This window comes from Chiroxiphia lanceolata, chromosome 3 (genome assembly GCF_009829145.1).
Source record: "Chiroxiphia lanceolata isolate bChiLan1 chromosome 3, bChiLan1.pri, whole genome shotgun sequence".
NCBI classification, from domain to species: Eukaryota; Metazoa; Chordata; class Aves; order Passeriformes; family Pipridae; genus Chiroxiphia; species Chiroxiphia lanceolata.
The window spans coordinates 49,679,082-49,701,377 of NC_045639.1; the positions used below are offsets into that span (position 1 = coordinate 49,679,082).

Sequence of the window (22,296 nt, forward strand, 5' to 3'; positions counted from 1 at the left end):
TTAGACAGGACCCTGAGCAACATGCTCTGACTTTGAAGCTGGCTCCAGTTTATGACTTGAGTAGACCATTGGATCAGATGAGTGCCAGAGATCCTTTCTCATCTCAGTTATTCTGTGCTTATATGATTCTGCATTAATATGTCTCAAATATCCATCAGAATAGATCAAATTAAAGAAGCAATAAAAGGCAAGTAATGGTGTAAGTTATGTACTGGTTACTAGTATGCCATGCTATCAGTTACATAAACAATGTCTTCTGTTGCATAAACAATATCAGTTGCATAAACAATATCTTACACATACTGTTAAGAAGGCACACAGATTGAATTGATGGAAATATAAGGTTAATTACATGGTGATGGTATAGATGGTGTTAGAATTAGAAATTCCTTAGTGTCAGTATTTGTAATTTTGCTCTGGCATCTTAAGAACAACTACAACACATTAAGCAAACTTAAATATTGAATGTACATATTACCTGCTCCTCCTGTAAATCTTTACAATCCACTAGCAGTATCTGAATATCTTAAAAATACGCAGAGACTGAAAACCCTCCAGTTCAAGTAAGGGAAAAATATTATGAAATCAATTCTTACACAAAAAAGTATCCATAAAAATTATGATCAGTAAGGAATGGAAGAAATTGATAAAGGATAAGATACAAAGTATAACAGATGTGAATTTTAGGAGCCTAAGCACAACACTGCACTTCAAAATTGCTCATTCTATGACCGCTCTAGCTCTGATGGTGCTTATTCGTGAAAATAAAATGAGAATTTTAATTCAGACATCTCATCTTCCACATAAGTAGACACAATCTAGATGAAAAGGTCTTGGAAGAGAATCTATCCTCCACTTTACATATTGACTTTTTTTTTTTCCAAAAAATAAAGTAGATAACAGAAGGAGACAGTCTCTGCAGTTTACAGAATATCCTCTTGGAAGGCCAGCATCCTGAATTGTAAACCCTGCTCCTAGGACTGTCGATGCACTATAACCTAGAAAATCATGAACAAAAAAGAAGAAATACTGCCACCAAAACTGCCTGTATTGATTGCACGGGAGAATAACTTGAACAGTACGGGACAACTGAGATAGCTGTTGTAAATAAAAATGTGAAGCAGGAGAGTAGAGTAGATGCTAAGGTTGAAACAACTCTATTCTTAACACAGTGTTGACGCAGGCTCAAGAAAAATGTAGAAAAAAATAGAAAGCAGAAAAAATCAACAGACTATATGAACAAAAGAGAACTGTGCATTTTTAGTACAACATAAGAATGAAATTAATTAAGTGCCTGCACTGGCCAAAGAAGATTTGGATAAGCAGAAAAATAAATTACTCCTTCAGATAGTGATAAAAGGAAGGGATTGGCTGAAGCCAAATCGGTAGACTATGCTGCTAGAACAACCTAACCTTAGGAACTAAAGACATGGCTGAAAATAATTTAAATAAATTTGAAAATAAAAACTGTGGTGTTAACATCCTTCTTAAATTTTCCTCATGTTATTTCAAAAGACAGATGGATGCTTAAGTACAACATTTTTTGAAGCATCTGTGTATCATCAGATGAGAATAATATCTAAATAGGTCAACAGATAATAAGTAATACACATATTTTAACTAGATGCAGTAAATTTTTTGCAGTTTAATAGCTGACACTGCCTTTGTCTGGTCCAAGACAACAGGGGTGGAACGAAGGTGCAAAGAAGCATGTGAGATACTGAGCAGGACGCTGTACAGCCCCTTTATCGAGTCTCACATTTCCATCATGTATTGCTGCTGCCTTTCATTCCTTTTGCCTTATGTACTCTCCCTTGCTAGTGCATTGTAGCCATTCACCTCTTGTCACATAGCACTGGCAGTGGCCAGCAGTCAGACACCCACAGTGGTCAGCTGGTAACAATTCCTTCAATTCTTCCAAGACACCCATGCCACTTTCTCAACACACAACAGCTACACTGACACTTGTGTATTATTAGCTATACTGGTTGTGCAGAACAATGCTGCAGACCCTTTCTAGTTCATACTTCACCAACTCATGTATGCAAGTGGTGTTATATTTGCTGACCTGAGCTGAATGTGCAGGAATCTTGGTGCAAACTCTGCGGCAGTAGGATATACCCTCTCTCTGCCATTCATGTCCATACAGCCTGATGACATCCCTACAGAGGATGTTAGTCATGCTGCTCCATAGGTCTTTTATTAAGGATGCTCCATGATCTGTGTGCCTGCCAAAGACCACACAGGCTTCAAATGAAGAAACTCATCATATTGGTATAGCCATGGTCAATCAGGATGTTTCTGAAAACAGTGAATTTACAAACCATAGACAGATCATCTCCAATTGTGGTTATCCCAAGTGCTAGCATAGCTTTTTTTTCCAGGAACCGATGAGCTAATTGACACATGCTCTTAATTTCCTTCTTGTTCATGGTTTATTCAAATCAAGCTGCAGAAATATCAAAAAAACCTCACCTGTAGCTGGATTTGTCATCAATGCAGATTATTGGGGGAAAAAAGTCAAAGATTTTTTTTGGCAACAGCTCTGAGTCTAGAAAGCTTGAGCAGCTTCCCAGCAGGCAGGAAAGATTCCAAAACTCACTGGAGCTGTGGTTACACTGCCCTGTCCAATACATTTGAGTAGAACAACCTGAATAACATTACTCCAGAAATGTTTCCCAGCTTCTTTCTATTTATAGCAAGGAAATGTTTGGCTAGGGCTCAGTCGATCCTTACTGTGGTGTGAGTGACTAAGCACCATTAAGAAGTTCTCAGAAAAGCTAAGCATCTTTCTTAGTCTTCAAAGCCTGGATTGACTGACTTTCAAAAGCTTTAGTGCAGTTAGAGGCCAAGCAGAGATCCTGAGGACACTTCCGATGGTCCATTTCTCATCTGTGCTGAGTATTGCAATAATTATTATGATGTGTAAATCACCTGGAGTACATTGCCTTCTCTGGATACAACCGGTAATGCTTTCGGAGCTTATGTACAAAGTATGACAAACAATATGTATGGACCTGTCACTTCATTACCTACCCGCTGCTCTGGATTATTCTACCAAATCTTAGCATCCATTATAACTGGGTGGGCTTTTACTCCTTCTGCCTCGTGTGGGACTACTATCATTCTCTTTCTTCTTCAGGGTAACACTGCTGGTACAGTCATCATGGCTGGGCTTCGCGAATGAAGATTTGGGAAGGATTCTACCCACATTTGTTACAGGCACACTGGTGGCTAAAAAGGCCAATACGAGACAGACATGTCCGATTGCAAAAGGCACAGCAGAAAGACTCCTTAGGTGGTATATTATGCAAGACACCATTCTTTCTGAGTTGTCTTTTCTCCTCAAGGGTGATCCTGTGTGCTTTCTCAAAAGCATCAGCAGCGAAAATAAACAAAAAAAACCCCAAACCAAAACCAAATAAAAAACAACCAACCAACCAAAACCACAAAAAAAAACCCCCAAAGGCTCATAAGCACAGTGATGACTGCACTCTGCAGTTATCTGTTAAGTTATTGTGATTATCTTGAGGCTAAAGACCCAACAATTCTGACCTTCACCAACCATTGGTCTGTAGGATTGCATTGGTATCTAGGCCAACACTTCATGCCCCATGAAGAAGTTCCCCATGGCCTCCAACAACTAATAGGAACAGTGGCTATTTATGCAGTATCTGTAGAATACTGATCAAGAAATGAGCAGGTGATCCTCTCTCTCCTTTTCTAGCAGTGTTAGCCAATAGGCAGGCAAAGAAGACCAGAGCCAAGTGGATTCATTTGGTGGCAGGGATTTGCATGGCGCTGCTGGGGCCTAAACGACCTGTGAATATTTAACACTGGCTCTGTCACAGCTGGACTCTGCCACAGCTGAGAACAAAAATGTTGCAAACTAGTTGGGTCTGACTGCTTCTTGCCCAGCTATGCAAGACACTTGGACTTTGGACTGGGGTATAAAACACTGGAAAGAAATTTCAGACATCAGAGGCCGGAAGGTCTGAGTGGGACACATGAAGGAGGTTAAGCGGAATGGTCTCATCTGTAAACAGGATGTGGTTATTGTGTAAGAACTGGAGGCCCCAAAGAAGCTCTCAAATACAGCAGCTAAATCCTGTGAGATAATGTGGATGTTTGCTGAACTATAAAATTAAAAGGCCTATTAATGTTCCCACTGACATCCCAGTGAACCCAGGGGTTTTTTTCACAAATTTTCTAGAGGAAATTACTCTAAAATTTTTTCCAGGAAGAGTTCTGACGTCCCAGGGAGCATTGGTTTGTTGAATGGCATCAACCAGTAAGCCTGAAGAAAGAGAACTGCTGTCCTCTCAAACTTGTGCATATTGTATCATTTGCCTAAATGTTTGCAAGTATAGATACAATGTTGCAATAATGAATGGGGGTTCTCCTGGTACGTGCTAAGGTAAACAGAAAATCCAATCCAATCTCTCCTCTAAAAATCTACAGTCCAGTTAAAGAATGCATTCATGGGCCAAGCACATAGAAGGTAAGAAAAGGAAAGAAATTCTAATTTAAAAAAGTGGGCTTTTCAAGTCCTTTAATTCATCAGCCAGTGTTTTAGGATGATTAATTTTAATATAAACAATGAGGCTAGTTGTGCTATCAAAGTTGTAACTAGGAGTGTTTGCAGGGCTTGGCCTAACACATACTGACAAGAGGACTCAAATGGACTATAACCCACATTCTTAAAATTATACATGTATATGTCTTTACCTGTAACAGTTTGTATTTACCATTCAGTCAAATATGGCCAAGTTCTCCAAGCTTTTTTCCTGGTTTATTGTGTTACAATAAGCTCAAGTGAGTAGATGGGAAAATAGACATTACACTGTAACTTATATACATTAACTAAAATATGTCACAGATAACTAAAGACACACTGAAATTGCACACATATATCTTTTAAAATTAAGTTGATTTTTATATCAGATATTTATTGAACCTTAATTAAGTCTGATTATTTTATTTCTAGGGCTTTTGCCATCTCTGGAAGCATTCTTTCACATTTTACTAAGATGATTTCAGGAGATGTCCAACAGTCCTGGTAGCACAAAAGAACAGCTCTGTACGTTCACTTTGCAGGAATATGTGAACTGTCTTGGTTTCTTTCAAATGCTTATACATGGTATACCTGCTGGCAATATGGCTGTAAATTAACATGGGCTTAAAGGTCTAAGAAGAGTAAGTGGATTTTTTACTTCTAATTATGATGATAGCTGCATCATAGCTGTTTCGCTGCATTCCAGTTATGCTTATCCCTCTGTGCACTATGACCTTTACTGTGCAAACAAAGCATGCCTGGCTATCAGGCTGGAAACACCATTTGAAAGGACCATTTTACAGTGTGCAGAGACTTTTAGTCCTAAGGCATTCATGCTGTAGCTTGCAGATGAGAGCCAGTGTCTTGAATCACACCTCTACAAGTTTTCTCTCCAAAAGTGATGATTGATCTTTCAGTTGATTTTAGTTGAAAAGGAAGTTCAATAATGAGTCACAAATCTCCACCAATGTAACAACGATTGAGACGAGTAATACTTACTACCTGACCACTGACTAGATAATCCAAAAATGCAAACTAGTACTAAAAGAAAAATAAAAGCAGAGTACAGAATACCGTACAACAGCGGTTATCAGAAAGAAACGTTTGACTCTGTGCCACCGGTTTACATTCGTCTTTCAGCCGTAAGAATGAATAGAAGCGCCTTCGTAATCCCAGCGCTCGCCTGGCGACGCCAGGGACTGGCTGTGCCTCCTCTCGGGCGGTGTTGGCCGCTTTAGGCCACTCTCAGCAGGCGCTCCCAGGTCGGGGCCACACCCCCAGCACGGCGGTCGGGGTGAGGGGTACGGGGGGCTCACACACACCCCTCCGCTACCTCCCGTCTCCTCGTCCTCAGCCCCGCCGCCGCTCTGCGCTCCCCTGGCCCTGGCGGCCCCGCTGCCCGGCCGCCGCCCAGGGCGGCACCACCACGGGGGAACGCCCGGCGCTGCCCTGGCCCCGGCCGACACCCGCCCCGCCGCCCGGGATGAGGCACAGCCCCGCCGGCCCCGCCGCCGGGGAATCTCTCGCGGGAAATACGCGTGGAGGGCGGCTCCGCGGCAGCCGCCGGGCACCTCCGGCGTCGCGCCAGCGGCAGGGGTGGCGCTGCCCACGGCAGCCGCGACCTCCGGCCGCCACCACCTGTTACCTGATACCGCCTCCGCCCGGCCGGAGGCCAACCCTCGGCTCCCACCGCCCCGCCGTGCCCCACTCGCGCCCCGCACGCCGCCCCGGTCCCTGCACGGCGCGGCGGGGCGGGGGGAGCGCGCACCGCCACATCCGGGTGCCGGCTCTCTCAGCGCGCATGAGCGGCCGCCCCGCCGCTGCTGGGCACGGTGCCGCGGTACCGCCGCTGCCGCCGCCACCGCTCGTCCCCGGGGCGCTGCGCTCCGCGCTGTCAGGCAAGGGGGAGCGACCGCGAGGCGGGGGAGGCGCCCTCCGCGGCAGGAGGAGGAGGAGGAGGAGGAGGAGGGGGAGGGGGATGGTTGTGGGGGCGGGCAGCGGCAACCGCTGGCAGCAGCCGGGAGAAGCCCCGCTGGTGACTGGCTGGCGGCACACGCAGCTCTGAGGAGGCGGAGGGTGCCTGAGCCTACCCGCGGGGCGGGCGACTGCTGCCGCGGGGGGAGAGGCTGCGGCGGCGGGCAGGGACCGGCACGCACACGCACACGCACACACACACACACGCACACACACACACACGCACACACACACGTAGGGACAGGTGACAGCGGCGGCCGCGGCTGCCACGATGTGAGGCGGGCTGTGCGGGGGGCGCGGGGGCTCCGCGGAGGGGCGAGGCGAGGCGAGGCGAGGCAGCCCGCACAGCTCCGGCGGCGGGAGTGGCGGCTGGGGCGGGGCCGGCCGGGCCCGGTGCGATCCCCGGCGGGCAGGGCGCGGGGCGTGGAGCGGCCGCGGGCGGCGAGTCGGGACCGGCGGTGGCGGCGCTTAATGGGCTGACCGGCTCCTGTTTGCTTGGCTCCAGTCTGCGTCTCCGAGCCCGCGGGCCCCGATGAGAAGCGCCCCTGCGCTGCCGGACTGACGCCTCGCCGCCCTCCCCGCGCACGAGAAGGAGCGCGGCGCCCCCGACCGCGGGCCGCCCCTGCACCGCCCTCCCCGGCGGGGGCTCGTCTGCCGCCTGCGGGGCGGGCGGCGCGGCGGTGACAGCGCGGCGGCGGCGAGGCCGGGGGAGCGGGAGCGCCGCCGCCGAAGACCATGAGGAAATTTAACATTAGGAAGGTGCTGGACGGCCTGACGGCGGTCTCCGCCGTCGCCTCGGCGTCGTCCGCCGCGCAGCAACAGCAGGCGGGGAACCGGGAGACGGAAATCCAGGAGACGCTCCAGTCCGAGCACTTCCAGCTCTGCAAGGTGAATGAGTGCTGCAGCCCCAAGCCAGCTGGCGGCCGGGGAAGGGGGCGCGCCGCCGCGATGGGCGCTGCGGGCTTTGGTCCTCCGTGCCGCCCCTGCCCGCTGCTCCTGTTTACTTGTTGGATTTCAGTATTTCGGGGGGTGAAGAAGGGAAGAAAGCGGCGGGTGTAGCTGTACAGGTCTTGCTGGATTTCTCTAGTCATCTTTCTTGGAGAGTCTCAGGGTTTGTCGTCTTCTAGTAATACTGACCGTGTTCACGAAGGCTTCGTAGAAAGAGTTGGATGGATGGGGAAAGGAGTGATACCTTGCTGTAGCGCAGATGTGATTATCGCGGCATTTGAGTAGAAGCCTCTGCTAATGGGCCCGAAGGACAGGGGATCTGTTGCTCTGCGTTATTTGGAAATGCATTTTTCCTGTTTCTTTACGCCTGAAAAAGGCTGTCGTCGTTTGTGGTGGTTTCACTGCAGTGTGTTGCCGAGTTGCTGATGCTGCTATTGCAAATCTTCTCTAGAGACAAAGTTCCTGTTTATTTATTTGCTTGTACGTGATACACTAACTGCAATTTGTGTCTGTACATTTCAGAAAATGATGCAGCGAATTAACCACGAGCTGTACCAAGAGGAATAAAAGCTGATTTGAATATCAATGCCCATTTTTATCTTTGCAATGCACCCATGGCCTAGCTTGACATGGATGAGCTTGTTCATGGATTCTCCTACTTGTTTTTTCTAGTATTGCAGACATTTCTGCTGCTTTTGCAAGGTGGTCACAAAGGATAGGGAAGAGAGCAGAACTGTTGTCAGTTAGATCTTATTTGCTTGTGAAATACAGAGAGTTGTGGGGTATGCCTGCAACTTCAGTTAAGTAGAAGGAGTATGTCGGAAGTTTGCTTTGTGTTTATGAGATCCTGGAATACCCCTGCTTTAAACTAAAGGTTTTGAAATGGAAAAGCTAGCATTTGTATGGCTTATACTGTGTGTGTTTATAGCAAAAATGAGAGTAGGTGACACTTTTATTATGTTCTCAATTCTGATTAAGTGCAGCCTGAGAAGCATAATGGAGTTATTACTTGGTCAATTACCAAATTAGTCTTGGCTAACCAAAAAGCTAGAAGTGCCAATAGCTTCATACCCATTGTTGAGGTGGGGTATTTTTTGGTTTTGTTAATTCTGGGGCTGGCTGTTCTCTTTGGGGAAAGTAGAGGGTGAGAGTTTGGTTCTGTCAGGCTCAGGTTGTTTTCTTTTTTCCCTGCTGAGAGAGGTTGCACTGTCACCTGGAGCCCATCGGATTGAAATTGAAGTGATTCTCAGAAAAGCAAGTCTTTAGTAATTTGTAATAGCTCTGATGGCAAGTCTAGCTTTGTTGCCGAACTTGCTAGGCAGATCTCACATTTTAATAGTTTAGTGTCTTTGTTAGAGCTAAAAATAAGATTACTCAGGAAATGAAGTAGACGAAAAAATAAAATGCTGAGTTGATACAATCTTTGTACAGAAGAAATGTAGGATTCAAATTAAGTTTCAGTAAGTCTGACTATCACTTGGTGCTCAAGGATGAATGAGTAATTATGACTGGAAAACATCGTTTGTAATTGGTTCATGTAAGACAGCTGATTTTCTCAATCTATCATTTAAATGCTTTGTAGTTCCTTTTTAAATTGTGATTAACGCTGAATCCTGTTTTCTAACATACAGTATTGATTCTGTTTATTTTTGGTATCCTGCTTGACACATCATTACTGCGATCCTGACTTGTTAGACCGTACGCCATGGTTTCCCCTATCAACCTTCAGCCTTGGCGTTTGATCCAGTTCAGAAAATACTGGCCATCGGGACTCAGAGTGGAGCACTAAGGCTGTATCCTTTTGTATTCTGAAGTGGAATTAGTGCACTTTATGCAAGTGATGTTTTGATTCAGCTGCTGGAACCCTTCAGAAGTCTGGTGGGAACCAGGTATGCAGGAGGGGAGAAAAAAAGCAAGCTCTGTTTTCTGTTTGTGGGTGGCTTGGCTGTTATGGTTGCTTTTTGTGTCAGTTCAAGTTGTGTTCATGATGGGAGGCATGGCTGATCAGTCCCCGTTATCTCAAGTTAATATATACATTTTGTAGAGGATTACTAGTGTGCTGACAGTTTACAGCAGCTGACTGCAAATCTAAAGAGAGACGTAGGCTGAGCTCTATTTTGTTCTGCTCTGTCCTTTGGGATTGAAATATTCTGTGCTGCTTGCTAAGGGTGGGTTTTAGAGGGTTTTTTTGGTTGTTTTTTTTTGGGTGGTGGGCTTACTTTTGCTGGGCTTGTTCCTGAGATAAGCTTTGTAATGCTGTAGTTACCTGCTACTAATTCTGAGTAGCCAGATGATGGTTTCAAGTGGTAACAGTAAAGGGTACAGGAATTGTATCTCGCTAATAGTTTCCTAGTGACTGAGATAAGCAGAATGAATTTTTGAAATAAGGGCACCAGTAACCCTGCTTCTTTTTGTTCACTAAAAAGTGAACTATCCATATGTTCGTAGCCATATGGTACCAGAGCCATATGGTACTATCCAAGCCATGTAACAACATATGTGTTTTAACTTTTATTTTTAAAAGATGATGTCCTGTAGATTCTTTAATCCATGCTGCTATTGCCCAAACCTTTGCTTTTCAGCATAAGATAATTAATTGAATTCTTTGTTGTCCTAAAATTGGCTGAACTCTAAACACTATGGGGAGGGGTTAGGCCATCCTGCTAGAAAAATTGACTTAATCCTCTTTAAACTGTAGGTAAATATAATATTTTCCTTTGCTACTTATATTAGTCTACAAGTACACCTTTTTTGTTTCTTTCTGGAACATCACTACTGTCTGTAAGGTTAATTGCTTTAAGAGGATTGACTTAAAAGTTGAAAAACTAGAACTGAAAAACTAGATTTGTATTATGAACTCCCAAAGTTTCTTAATTCAAAGCATGATGAACAGTGATGACAATGCAGTGTTCTTAATGCTGTATTTGAAACTAACCTTAATTCCATAAACTGTTGTTTTGAAAAGGTCATAAAGTTGGTGTAAATAAAAAGTACAGTTCGTGTAGGTGATGTTGTTAATAATAAGTGAGAAAGCAATAAATGAGAAAGCAAGAGACATAAAAGTAAGGATTTGGATTGGAAGAAAAGGAGAGATGAAAATGCACCTATTTAGAGCTTGCCTATTATTTTAGGCAACATAATGTTGCAGTTTGGATAATGATGACTCAACAAAACCTGTTTATGGACGCTTTTATGTGACTACACACACCTATGAATTCTTGGAGTGTGAATTACTTTCTAAATAATTAAGAGAACCACTGGAAAATTGTTGGGGAAGAAACAGTTACTGTGAGAAAATGACAGAAAAGGTATTTTCTAAAGATAGGGAAGAGGTTGTATGCAGAGGCTGAGAGGTTAGTGCTCCCCTAACTTGATGAGGAATATGCTTCTCAGTACTTCGATACAGTTCTTGATTCTTGGAAGAACTGCTTAAAAGCCCTCAACCTAAGCTGTAAACAGACAACACTGCAAAAGTTGCATCTCCTGTGATTACTTCCTCTCGTCAATGGAGGAGTGCAGGCAGAAGGAATAGACTTAGATTCCCAATACGTATTCCCAATGTAAAACCAGCCCCTCACTTTCTGTGTAATGAAACCAGTTTGAAAAGCACTCATTGGGAAAGAGTAAAGCTTGCAAGAAGTGCTTATTTCATTCTATTGCTAAGAGATAAAAACAGAGCCAAAAAGTGCTTGTTGACCCTCAGAATGATTTGCCTGCTAAGGTTTTTATGAATAATAAATTATGTGCAAGGGTTCATTAAAGTGGGAACCACTTACTCTTTAAAGCTGCAAGAGTGTTTTTAATTGAAATGAGGTATGGACTAGAAAGGCTGAGTGTCAGTAAAGTGATATTCATTGAGAAATAAATCCAAAAGTGGGATCTTAATTTTCTTATGTTTTCATGCTGTGAGAGTATAGAAGTAAAGGAACGATAATGCTTCTTTCATTGCCTACCAGCAAATGGCAGCTGGGTGTTAGTGTTTTCCTCGTGTCTTCAAGTATAGGTGAATCTTTTCAAGCTTTCACTGCTTTTCTATTGTAAGTAAGTGATCTGAGGAATTGGGAAACAAGTCTTTTTCTAGAAAGGGTATTAAAGATAAAATATTCTTGAATCAAGGAATGAGAACCCGTTTGAAATTTCATATGAGGAAATTAATGTTAAAGTCCTGATTTGACTTCAGGTATTTATCAGCTAAATAATGTCTTTACAGAGGTTATCTGTATTTGATCAGTCTTCAGTCTGGGTATTTTAAATTCAGAACCAGTATCGATCGGAACAGGTGGAATTTTCTTAGCCACACTTGTCTCATTCTTCTTTATGAGGACTGTAACCACTAGTGAAAGAACAGAGAGACTTCTAATACACAAATACTAAATGTTGTCTCTAGTGCTGTTACAGTGATGTGTAAAAATAGAACTAAAGTTTTTTCTGAAAACACAAAATCTGTGAATGCAAATATACTATCAGTTCACTTACTTTGTCTTTAATAGATAAATATATTAAATAACATCAATGCTGTATTGAGTTCACTGAATCCACAAAATAATTGTAAAAATGGAAATACTTAAACTATAGATGTCATGTTTCCCTAGTTGAACTGAAGTAGAATTACTACTCTGTTAATATTCTTTGCCTCTAGGCTCAATGAGTTAAAATTGGATGGGAGTGTTGTGTAGTTGGTAACTTAGTGTACCAGAGGTGTGACTGCCATTCCATGCCTATAAGCAGCAGTTGGTTCAAGATCTTGCAGTTTTAAGAGGGAGAGAAGTCCATAAAAATACTAGAAGACTGCTTTTAGTGTAAAACTTAAACCTAAAGTCATCAAAGGTAGTTTGGGATTATTCACTAGCTTAACTTGAGCAGTATATCCCTTGTATTCCTTTTAAAAATCTTGATTCTACTTCCAGAGTTACTTAGGAATATTTCTAGCTCTTTAGCTAAAAGACTAAAAAGTAAGTGTTTGAGGCAGATTGGTGTTACTCAGGTATTAACCTTAACTGGAGAAGTATTTTTTCCCTCTGTAGAAAGGAATACTTTGAGCAATTACCAACAAAGTCTATGTTCTGTTTTCAACTCTGAAGAACAGCTTGGTTCCTTTACTGTGTATGAGGAAAAGTTGCAGAGTGAGTAGCTTAGTAGAATACAAACCTTGGACAGCCAGCTGATATGACCATCCCCCTGACATAAGGATCTGTTGAAAATAGTTGTTTGATTCTGTTTTCACTGTTGCAGGGGAAATTGAGTGATGATGTAGGCAGAAGGGCAGATGCACAGTGCTGAGTGACATAAAATCTCAAATGATTTGTCACAAACAGTTGCACTCACCTGGACATGCTGATCCAGTTGTTCCTCTGAGTATATGGTATGTGATGCTGATTGGAGGACACTTGTTCCAGATGCTTGATATGTTTGAGTCTTGGCTTGAGCCTGCCTCTAGTGTGGCACTTCTGCCTCGGGCTCCCCCCTTCTTCACAGTGCTGGATTTTTGTGGATGTGATCCCCACAGGAAGCAGTTGTGCTTTCTATTGATTTCAACCTGCTATGGTCAGTGTAAGCTGCTGGTGGCCTCATTTGTCATTGCAGGTCAATATCTTTGGCTTTCTCCATACTTGAAGGGATTTAGCTGCTGTTACCAGGATGGCTTTTGCCTTTTGATCTGCTGTTGCAACTTGTGAGATATCAAGTAGTTAAAAGTTCATCTATGCTTTGCTTCTTTTCCATGTGCATAATTGGCTTTGCTTTGTTTTCTCAGCAGATATAAAGCCTTTTAATGAGTTAGTTTAGTATATCTACTCATGGTTTAACTTGATGTAATTGGCTAGACTTCACCCCATGACATCCAGACAATGTTCAGTGTCATAGGTAATAACCCTGCTTCCATGCTGTTCATTGCTCTCTCTTCTACTTAACAGTCCCTCTAGAAGTCTAATGTGATCTGAGCGGGGTGGCATTTAAACTCTAAAATGGCTTAAGAAAGATGAAATGGACTTTTTCAGGACTTTTTTTTTGTCTTTAGGATGATGTTTCCTCAGAACTTTAAGTCCAGGGCCCTGTACAATTACTGGTTTAATAGTCAGCTGAACTTTTTTGTTCACTTTTATAAGGTAGAATAAACTGTGAAGCTAAAGCAGAGGAAATTGAAGTAATTCTCCTGCCCTCTAGAATTTAACTGCTCCATATTAAACAAGTTTCTTTATTTTTTTGCACTTTAATTTCTCAGTAGAAAAACTAGAACAGTATATCAAATGAGATGTATTGTGATTGTCTGCCAACATGAATACAATATCTTTATTGATGCTTCATGACTTAAAAATACACATTTACAGCTTAAAGCTCAGCCTATCTCTTGATAGAAGGAATTCTTAAAAGGAAGACCATTGCCACTAGAAATTCTTGAGAAACCTGTCGAATAAGTGTTGTTCCTTTCACACAGACCAAATTGTGCCTCAGACTCTTTATTCCCAGCAGAATAGGTTATTTAATTTAGCTTTTTTTTTCCTCTTGGAAACCAAGTTCACAGGAAGGAGAAAAATTAGATAGTTTGTCATTCTGTCATTAAATATCTGAAGATTCCAGTCATTCTGAGTGTCAGTATCTGTTACTTTCTCCACAGACTTTTATGTAAAAAAAAGGCTGAAGTTTTTATGTATTTGAGGTGTATGAAGCTTGCTTTCTGTGATTTCCATTCTCTGCCCTTTGTGAGAACTCACAACTTACTTTTTTTTATCAAAATAGCCTGGGTGTGAGGTTCCACGCAGTCAGTTTCTGAATTCTCTGGAGCTCTAACAAAATACCATTTCAAACTTGTGATGTGGTTATATCCATTAAATGTACTTAACTGGATTATTCAGACTATGTAAGGCAGTCTGACTGTGATTTTTTTCGTTCTCATGGAAGCATGAACTTCAGATATTGTATATTGGGTTTTTTGTTTTGTAGGTATTTTTTTATTGAAGTAGTTCTACACCTGCTCTTTCTCTGTAGTAGCTCTACACTGGCAGCAGGACAGTGGCTGGAGTTGTTTACAGTATGCAGAGCAAAGATTTCAGTTTTTCAAACTGAAGTTGACACAGCTTCAATTGGGGCACTGGACCAGATGAATGTGGGTGATCCTTTCTGACCTAAATTATTCTGTAATTCTTTCTATGAATATGCCCAAGTTGAACTGAACTACTCTTTTGTGGATTGTCAGGGTCTTTTGTCATTCGTACACTGAAGAAAATGGTCTCAACCTTTGTAAGTAGTGTTCTGGACTTTGAACAAGTATTCCTGTTTTGGGAAGAGTACTTTGGTAAAGCTAATAAAAATATTGCAGTAGTGTTATGCTCGACAGACTCTGTGATTATTTATTAATAAGAAAATATTTATTGGCTACCTTGCCACCCAATTCATGTAGAGTAGTTAAACTGGAAAAGTACTTAGCTTAAAGTATACGTCAATCTTGTCACATTTCCATTTCTTTTACCATTACTGCTTTTCTTGTTATATCTTCCAGTACATAATTCATGTGGCTATCATTAGTTCTTGTATATCTTTCTTTCAATGAAAAATCCCCATTCTCTAAATGAAGAAAATAGCTACCTTTGGGTATTCTGAAGTGAAATATGGACAAAATAGCATGATGAGACATGTATCTCTTAAAAATGTATGGAATTATAACAACTTAGTCCTACACAGAGAAAGCTTGGACTGAATTCTCCGTAACAAATAGGATGGTGTACTTTTTAAATCTGTGGTTTTACTTTTTGGGAGGCTTGGTGTGCTGGTTTTGGCTGGAGTAGAATTAGTTTTCTTCACAGTAGCTGGTATGGAGCTGTGTTTTCTATTTGTGCTCAAAACAGTCTTGACAGTACAGCAATGTTTTCCTTATTGCTGAGCAGGGCTTAGACAGTCAAGGCCTTTTCTGTCTCTCACTCCACCCCCACAGTGAGCAGGCTGGAGATGCAGAGGGAGCTGGGACAGGACACAGCCCAGGACAGCTGAGCCAAGGGATACTCTATACCATATGGTATCATGCTCAGCATATAAAGCTGGGAGAAAAAGGAGGAAAGTTAGGTTGTTTGGAATGATGGCATTTGCCTTCCCAAGTTATTGTTATGGATGATGAATCTCTGCTTTCCTGGAGGTGGCTCCTGCCTGCCCATGGGAAGCAGTGAATGAATTTCTTGGTTTGCCTTGCTTTTGTGCATGGCCTTTGCTGTACTTATTGATCTGTCTTTATCTTAAACCATGAATTGTCTCTCTTTTCAGATTTTCTCCCCCATCACACCGAGGGAGTGAGCGAGGGGCTGTGTGGGGCCCAGTTGCTGGCTGGGGTTAAATCACAGCAGTCCTTTAGGGCACCCAATGTGCAGTTCAAAGGGTTTGAGATAACGACAGGTTTGACTGGAATTTGCCAGATTGAATTTATAGCTGTAATTGCTGATTAGCTATTAATTGGCAGATGCTTGTAATGAGCCTTACTTGCCTGACAGTATATTAGTCTAGTGCTTGTTAGTGGCTGGTTTTTGCTTTCTCTGCATGCTGTGCTGCTTATCACCTTACTGTGCTGTGCCTGGGCACATTCTGATAACAGCAGCGGTGATGCGCCTGGGCTGGCGGATGGCCAGGGACTCTCTGACGTGTCTGTGCTGATGGACTGGACTGACTGCGACTCCAGTGTGAACTCAAAGGGACTGTGACCTATGGATGAGTCCATGTGGGAACAGCTAAATCTTGAAGTGTCTGTGAATAACCCCATGCCAGAGCAGGTACATCTTGAAGTGTCTGCGGCTGTGTCTGTGTGAGTGCAGCAGCAGGAATACCTCTGAAGGGATTGATGCCCAAGGATAAGTCTACGCTGCAGCAGATAGAACTTGAAGCATCAGTGGCTGTGCCATGAGGTCATGCTGGAACATCTCAAAGTGTGTGTCCATAGATAAGGCCAAAACAGAGCAGGTATTCCTCTGGAGGGACTGCAACCGTGAGTAAAGCCATGTTAGAGCAGGTTTATTTCTGAAGGGACTTTGGGTAAGGCCATGCTGGAGCAGGTGTATCTCTGAAGGCATTGTGACCCAGGGATAGGGTCATGGTGGAACAGGTGCACCTCAGAGCAGCTGTGGCTGTGGGGAAGTCTATATTAGCAAGTCTTTGATTTGAAGAATTATTGCCTATAGTTCTACTAAAGCAGCTTTTAGTAGTAATTCATTTTGTTCAAAAATACTTAAAGTATAACTGTATTGAAACTCGTACTGTAATTTACAAAAATGAACTTTACAATGAAAACTTCCCTCTAGGTATTTTACTGACAGAGCAGAGGCTTAATGGCTAAAGCCTTGCAGCTTCAAACTTGCTGGGTCATGGTGAGCCCAGGGAAGGAAATCTTTGGAAGGCAGGCAAAGTTTGCAAGGCTGCAGGTTACTGTAGCACTGTCATAGTCTGTTTCCTTGTACATTGTAGCTATTTGTGAAACACTGAGGTGGTATGGATAGCGTGATCTGATGATGTTAGGGTAAACTGTAATAGGAAATTGGCTGACTGGGACCCAGCTTATGCTTTCAGACTTGTGGTACACTGCTAAACTCACCAGGATTTTAATTCAACATTTTAAAGGATTTATTCTTTCTTGGTCACTGTGGAAGGGCTTTTAGAACTGAGGTAGCGTTATTGCTGCAGGAGGTGACATGAGCAGTTTTAGTGAAGTTATGTCTGGAAAAGTAGAAGCAACTTAAGATTTGAGATGTGATAAAGAAAGATTGAAAGCACAAATCAAGGTTGCAAACCCTTCCTAAGAAAACTTTGTTTGACAGAAATTTTGTAACTGCGTTAGACTTCTAGGTGTCCAGGTCTCTTTGTTGTACAAAGGTTTCTCAAGGCAAAGATAAGCGTTCTTACAAAGTAACTTTAAGGTGACTCGAAGTGCTCTCAATTGTGTTTTTATTTCCTATTGCTCTTCTCGAACTGTTTTTTGTTTCTTAGTTTAATGGAACATTAATCATCATCATGGCTGGGCTTCGCGAATGAAGATTTGGGAAGGGCTCTACCCACGTTTGTTGTAAGCGCGTTGGTGGCTAAAAAGGCCAATACGAGATAGGCATGTCTGATTGCAAAAGGCACAGCAGAAAGAGTACTTAGATGGTATTGCAATAAAACCATGCATTATTTATCAGAGTCCCATAGCACTTTTTTTTTTTTTTTTTTTTTTTTTTTTGCTAGGCTTATCTGTGTAGAAGCTCAGTGAAAAACGGAATTAAACTTGTACATTGTATGAAGTTAAATGTAACTGCTGGACATCAATTTTGGGAACAGTTCACTTTGTCCTTGATCTTAGCAAACTGGTAATGGTTTCACATTTTGAAAAATAGAGTTCTTCATAGTTTTGAGAGAGTTAATACTGTGGTAAGTCTTCATCTTTAATCTCTTGTGTCTTCTCTTTTCCTCTTGCTGTTCTCAATGTGGCTCATCTTGGAGCGTACTATCAAACTGGTCTTTATAATTTTTTTGAAAAATGCAGATTTTTAACCCTGAAAAGTACATCTTCTTAAGTAGACAAGACACTGCTTTTCCAGAGATCTAATTCTTTGACAGATAGTGATTTGTTTGCCAGTGTGAGGAATAAGTTTGTGGTACTTGTGAGGCAAAACCGCATATGAAAGCGCATTGCTTACCTGCTGCCAGTGTGCTGTCTGTCAGCAGCTTTTGAAGTTACCTTATTTTGCTGAATCATAAGTTTCAGTTGTGGTGTTGTAATTGGTACTCCAATGCTAGTCTAGCGTAGTCTCTTAATATTCAACTGGTGATAGCTTAGTGACCTTTTTCATGTCAACGCTTCTATCACAGGCACTTGATAATTGTACAGCTTACATGTTTATCAAAGGGAGCACTAAGTTACTACTGCTGTTGACTTCCAGTGCAAATACAAGTGAAGGTCTAGTGACATAATTTAAATCTGTCAGTGATATTTGTATCACTGAATTTAGGCACAGTTTAAAATAACGAAGGTTTTGGAAACAGCTAAAACTGAAATATTTCAGTAGAGAGGACTGGTAGAGTGGTGTAATTCCTTATTTAGTAAATTTCTAAAATGGGTAGCCTCTCTCAGCCTGTGGGGACTCTTACTGAATCCTGAATCCTCTTGATTTTTACAATACTTTCATGAAATTACTTTTTTCTGTGTCTGTCATTTAGTTTGTTCTGACGCACTGATGTTTGCTTTAAGACTTTCTGACAAAAATGAGAACCATTTTGTCTTACACTTAAAATCTCTTCTTAATAAGAGATTCTAAAACTGCTTTTGTGTCTGAGATCTGTACAACTCGATGATAGCCTTGGTCTGTGTACTGCTTGTTCTAACTTAATTCTTGCAAAGATTTAGTCTATTTTGAATCCTTAAGCTTTGCTTAAAAGAAATCTAGTAATTGATAGTGCTTATATTGAGGCAGCTATATCAATTGCTGATTAAGATTGATTTTAGTACTGCATTAGGAAGATTTTTTTATTAAAGTTCTGGAGTAGGTCCTCCCTAGTCTTTTGTCCACAATAGTTCTAATCTTACAGCTTCTTACTTGAGAGATTTTTGAGATTTTTTTCATTTGCTTTGAATTCTGAGGGCCAAGAGTAGTGGAAGTAGGTGAAACTTGAAATGTGTGTCTGCTAGTATAGAAAACAAAGTGCAAGATGAAATACTTTGAAAAGTGCTAGGTTCACAGAATCACACAATGGATAAGGTTGGAAGCAACCACTGGAGGTCATCTAGTGCAACCTCCCTGCTCAAGCAGGGCCCCCTAGAGCACATTACTCAGGATTTTATCCAGATGGCTTTGTTAACATGAAACCAAAAGTTTTTGTAGTAACAATGATACTGATCATGTAATACTTGAAAAAGGGCAGTTTGAAGTGTTGCAGTTTGCAAAATCAATTACTTGATCGCTGTTGTACAGAAAGAAGTTTATAGATCGATAGAAATAACTAGAGGCTACTTTATTTACACATTTTGCTGAATATCATGGTATTTTGTTTCATAAGCACTTTAATAAGGTAGTAACAAAACCTAGTTTCTGTTTGGGAAACCTGAAGCTTAATTTCCTTCTAAGATTGAGTTAATATAATTGCAGTGGCCATTGCTTCCATGTTCACATTAAGTTTTAGCCTGACCCACTCAGCACACAGAGTGCTCTTACAAGCAATGCTGGTGGAGAAAGGAAGTTAGGTTCTCCACCAAGAAGGCTATAGATCAAACTCCTCATTTTATGAGGTATTTCCCGTGGATTCTTCAAGAATTAATTGTCTTCTCCTGCTTCTATATTCTTTTGAAACTCTTCACAGGAGTTTAACTTTGGAACTCTGTAAGCTAGGGAACTAAAAAACAGATACAAATCCAAAGGAAGCAAGATCTGTACTTCTGCTAAGTGAGCTGTTTTATTTTGTGTGATTCCTGCTGTTTCAAGCAGGGGATTGTATTGTGTAGCCTCTTGAAGCTCCTGCCAGGCTTCTACTCTGTATGTGTTCAATTAATATTATTAGATTTTTGGTTCACATGAACATGATAAATTTAACACTTTAGGAGTAGACAACTGAAGAGGTAATCCAGCTGGTGTCTAGTGTTTTTGATAAGTTTCTACTAAAGACTCTTCCTCTTTCCCATCTAGTAACACTGATTTGTAGTCAGCAGCAGCAGATGCACAAAAGCGATTTGCATTTTTCTACTTACTCATTAGGGAAAAATATAGAATGCTAATTTTTTGTGATCACTTAATGTTGAATTGATAGGATTAGCATGCCTGTTTTTTTTAGCATATGCTCTTTCCAGTCATACTACCTTGTTAAACAGAGCAGATGTTCATCTTCACAGTTGAAAAACATTCTTAACTGAACTTTGTAGTGTTGATATGAGAAGTACAGTTACTAAGCTTTAGTGATGCTTATTAATATGCAGAATGGGCTGCAGAGCAATAACTCACCTAGCATTCCCTTTTATATGTGTTCCAAACCTGTGTAGTAAACTGAGATTAGCTTCACAGCCACCCTTAAATATCAGATAAAAAGGAAACTCACAAAACCCCCTCCAAACAACAATAAAACCCAAAAAACCCAAAACACAACCAGAAACAACAATATACTTGCTGGCACGGTGAATATCCCCTCATTCTTTAAAATAATTAAATGAGTAATGTAACATTTTAAAAAGAAATTCTGTTACTAACCTGGAAAAAGGGTGGCCTAGCTCTTAAAAGTACAGTGTTTTTAGTAATGTCTCCATGTTTTCATAAGGGCTGTTGGTCAAAGGAAATAGTATTCAAGTAGCAGTCACTCACAAAGAATAGTACTGTTTTCTTACACGTATTTTGTACTTACTTCTCTATTTTTCAGTTTAAAAAAAACTAAATAAAGGCATAGGTCCAAATTTTTTTCAATTATCCATAGTTTATGTGGCTACTTAGATGTGATGGTACTTGTTTTCTTAAAGACATTGCCTGTGGAAGCATTTTGAATATAGTCCTAATTATGTTAATAGTCAAAGGGTTAGTAAAAAAAAGATAAAATGGGATTTATAAGTGTTTTACAGGAGAGGCAGCAGGCGCAAACTTTTATAATATTGTTTCTTTTCTTACTGGAGTAGCAAAGGACGAAAACTACTTTTGAAGTCTGGCAGTATAAAAGAATTTTTTTCTTATATGAATACTCTACCAATAATTTCCAGATCAAATAAATGCATTCTGGATTAAAAAAAAAAATAATAGAGAGGAGGTGGTATTTTCTGACTAAACTTTATTGACTTTTGATGATCCGTTCTTTCTGCTGACAATTCCCAGTGAGAGAAGCAACACATTAGATGTTGCTAACAGTGACATTTGGTTACAAAATATTTAGAAACTGCAGTTTTATATTTTAGCATATCATAACCAGAAGTCGTTCCAGTACTTTGATAGTCGTGTTGTTTATAAGACCAATGCATGCTGTCATTTCCACTCTAATTTTTTTGATGATGTTTTTTCACCCTCTTTTACTTCCTGTAGTTTTCTATGAATAACAGGTAGCTTTCCTGCATTAAAGGAGAAGTTTCAGTTATCTATAGCACATTCGGTGTAGTATTAGTGCTGAAAGCCATAAAGTCCTCTGTTAGAGCAGTTTGCAAATATGATTATACAGAGAGAAACTTAACTCCTACAGATCTGCAAGTATGTAGACATCAAGGCTGGTGCATAGCTATATTTGGAGAGCTAAGTGATCGATACTTGAATGTTAATATATTTGAATGTTAACATTAATTGCTGTTGTAGGAGACACTGCTAGGCTGCATGAACCTCTGACTTGAATCAGTATGGTGGCTCCTTTTCACTGGTCTGACAGACTCCTGTCAGAGGAAAGAATTCCTTTGAAGTTGCTTAACAGTGTGGTTGCACAGACTTCATTTAAACTCAGTACTTCACATGGTAATAATTTTTATAGACACAAAAATTTCTTAGCTTTTCTGGTTTGTTAGCAAGGAAACATCTTTGCTCCTTAAGCAAAACTTGAGATGCCTGAACAGTTGATGGAAATATATTTCTGGTATGGTAAAACATGAAATTCCAAGACTGCTGAAGTGGTGTAGTGGTGAGTTTAATGTCAAGGCAGCTGCTGTGCAAACCGGAGTGTGGTAATCACACTGTAATCTGGTAATGTTCTCTGCCTTCAGTTTTTCTTGTCTGCAATGGAGGTTACTGTTGTAATTAAAATGGAGTGCTGGGCGAGTTCAAAAAACAATGGCCTTGAGTAAGTTAAAGGAGAAATACTACTCTGTACTATTCTTCAGATGTCATAGTGTGCTACTAGTGTAATTGTAACCAATTTGACAAAGA

General features: G+C 41.3%; 1 protein-coding gene across 6 annotated transcripts in view; it reads left to right on the forward strand.

Annotated features, from left to right (window-relative positions):
* The first annotated feature begins 7,026 nt into the window (after positions 1-7,026).
* STXBP5 (syntaxin binding protein 5) overlaps positions 7,027-22,296 on the forward strand; it is a 99,960-nt gene continuing 84,690 nt past the window's right edge. For 5 of the 6 annotated variants that reach the window (XM_032682462.1, XM_032682467.1, XM_032682463.1 and 2 more), the window contains exons 1-2: positions 7,027-7,417; positions 9,173-9,270. In XM_032682462.1, the coding sequence (XP_032538353.1) occupies positions 7,265-7,417; positions 9,173-9,270 (251 nt within the window). In that variant the 5' untranslated portion in view covers positions 7,027-7,264. The remainder of the gene's footprint in view (positions 7,418-9,172; positions 9,271-22,296) is intronic. The other variant, XM_032682464.1, reaches the window with a different exon arrangement.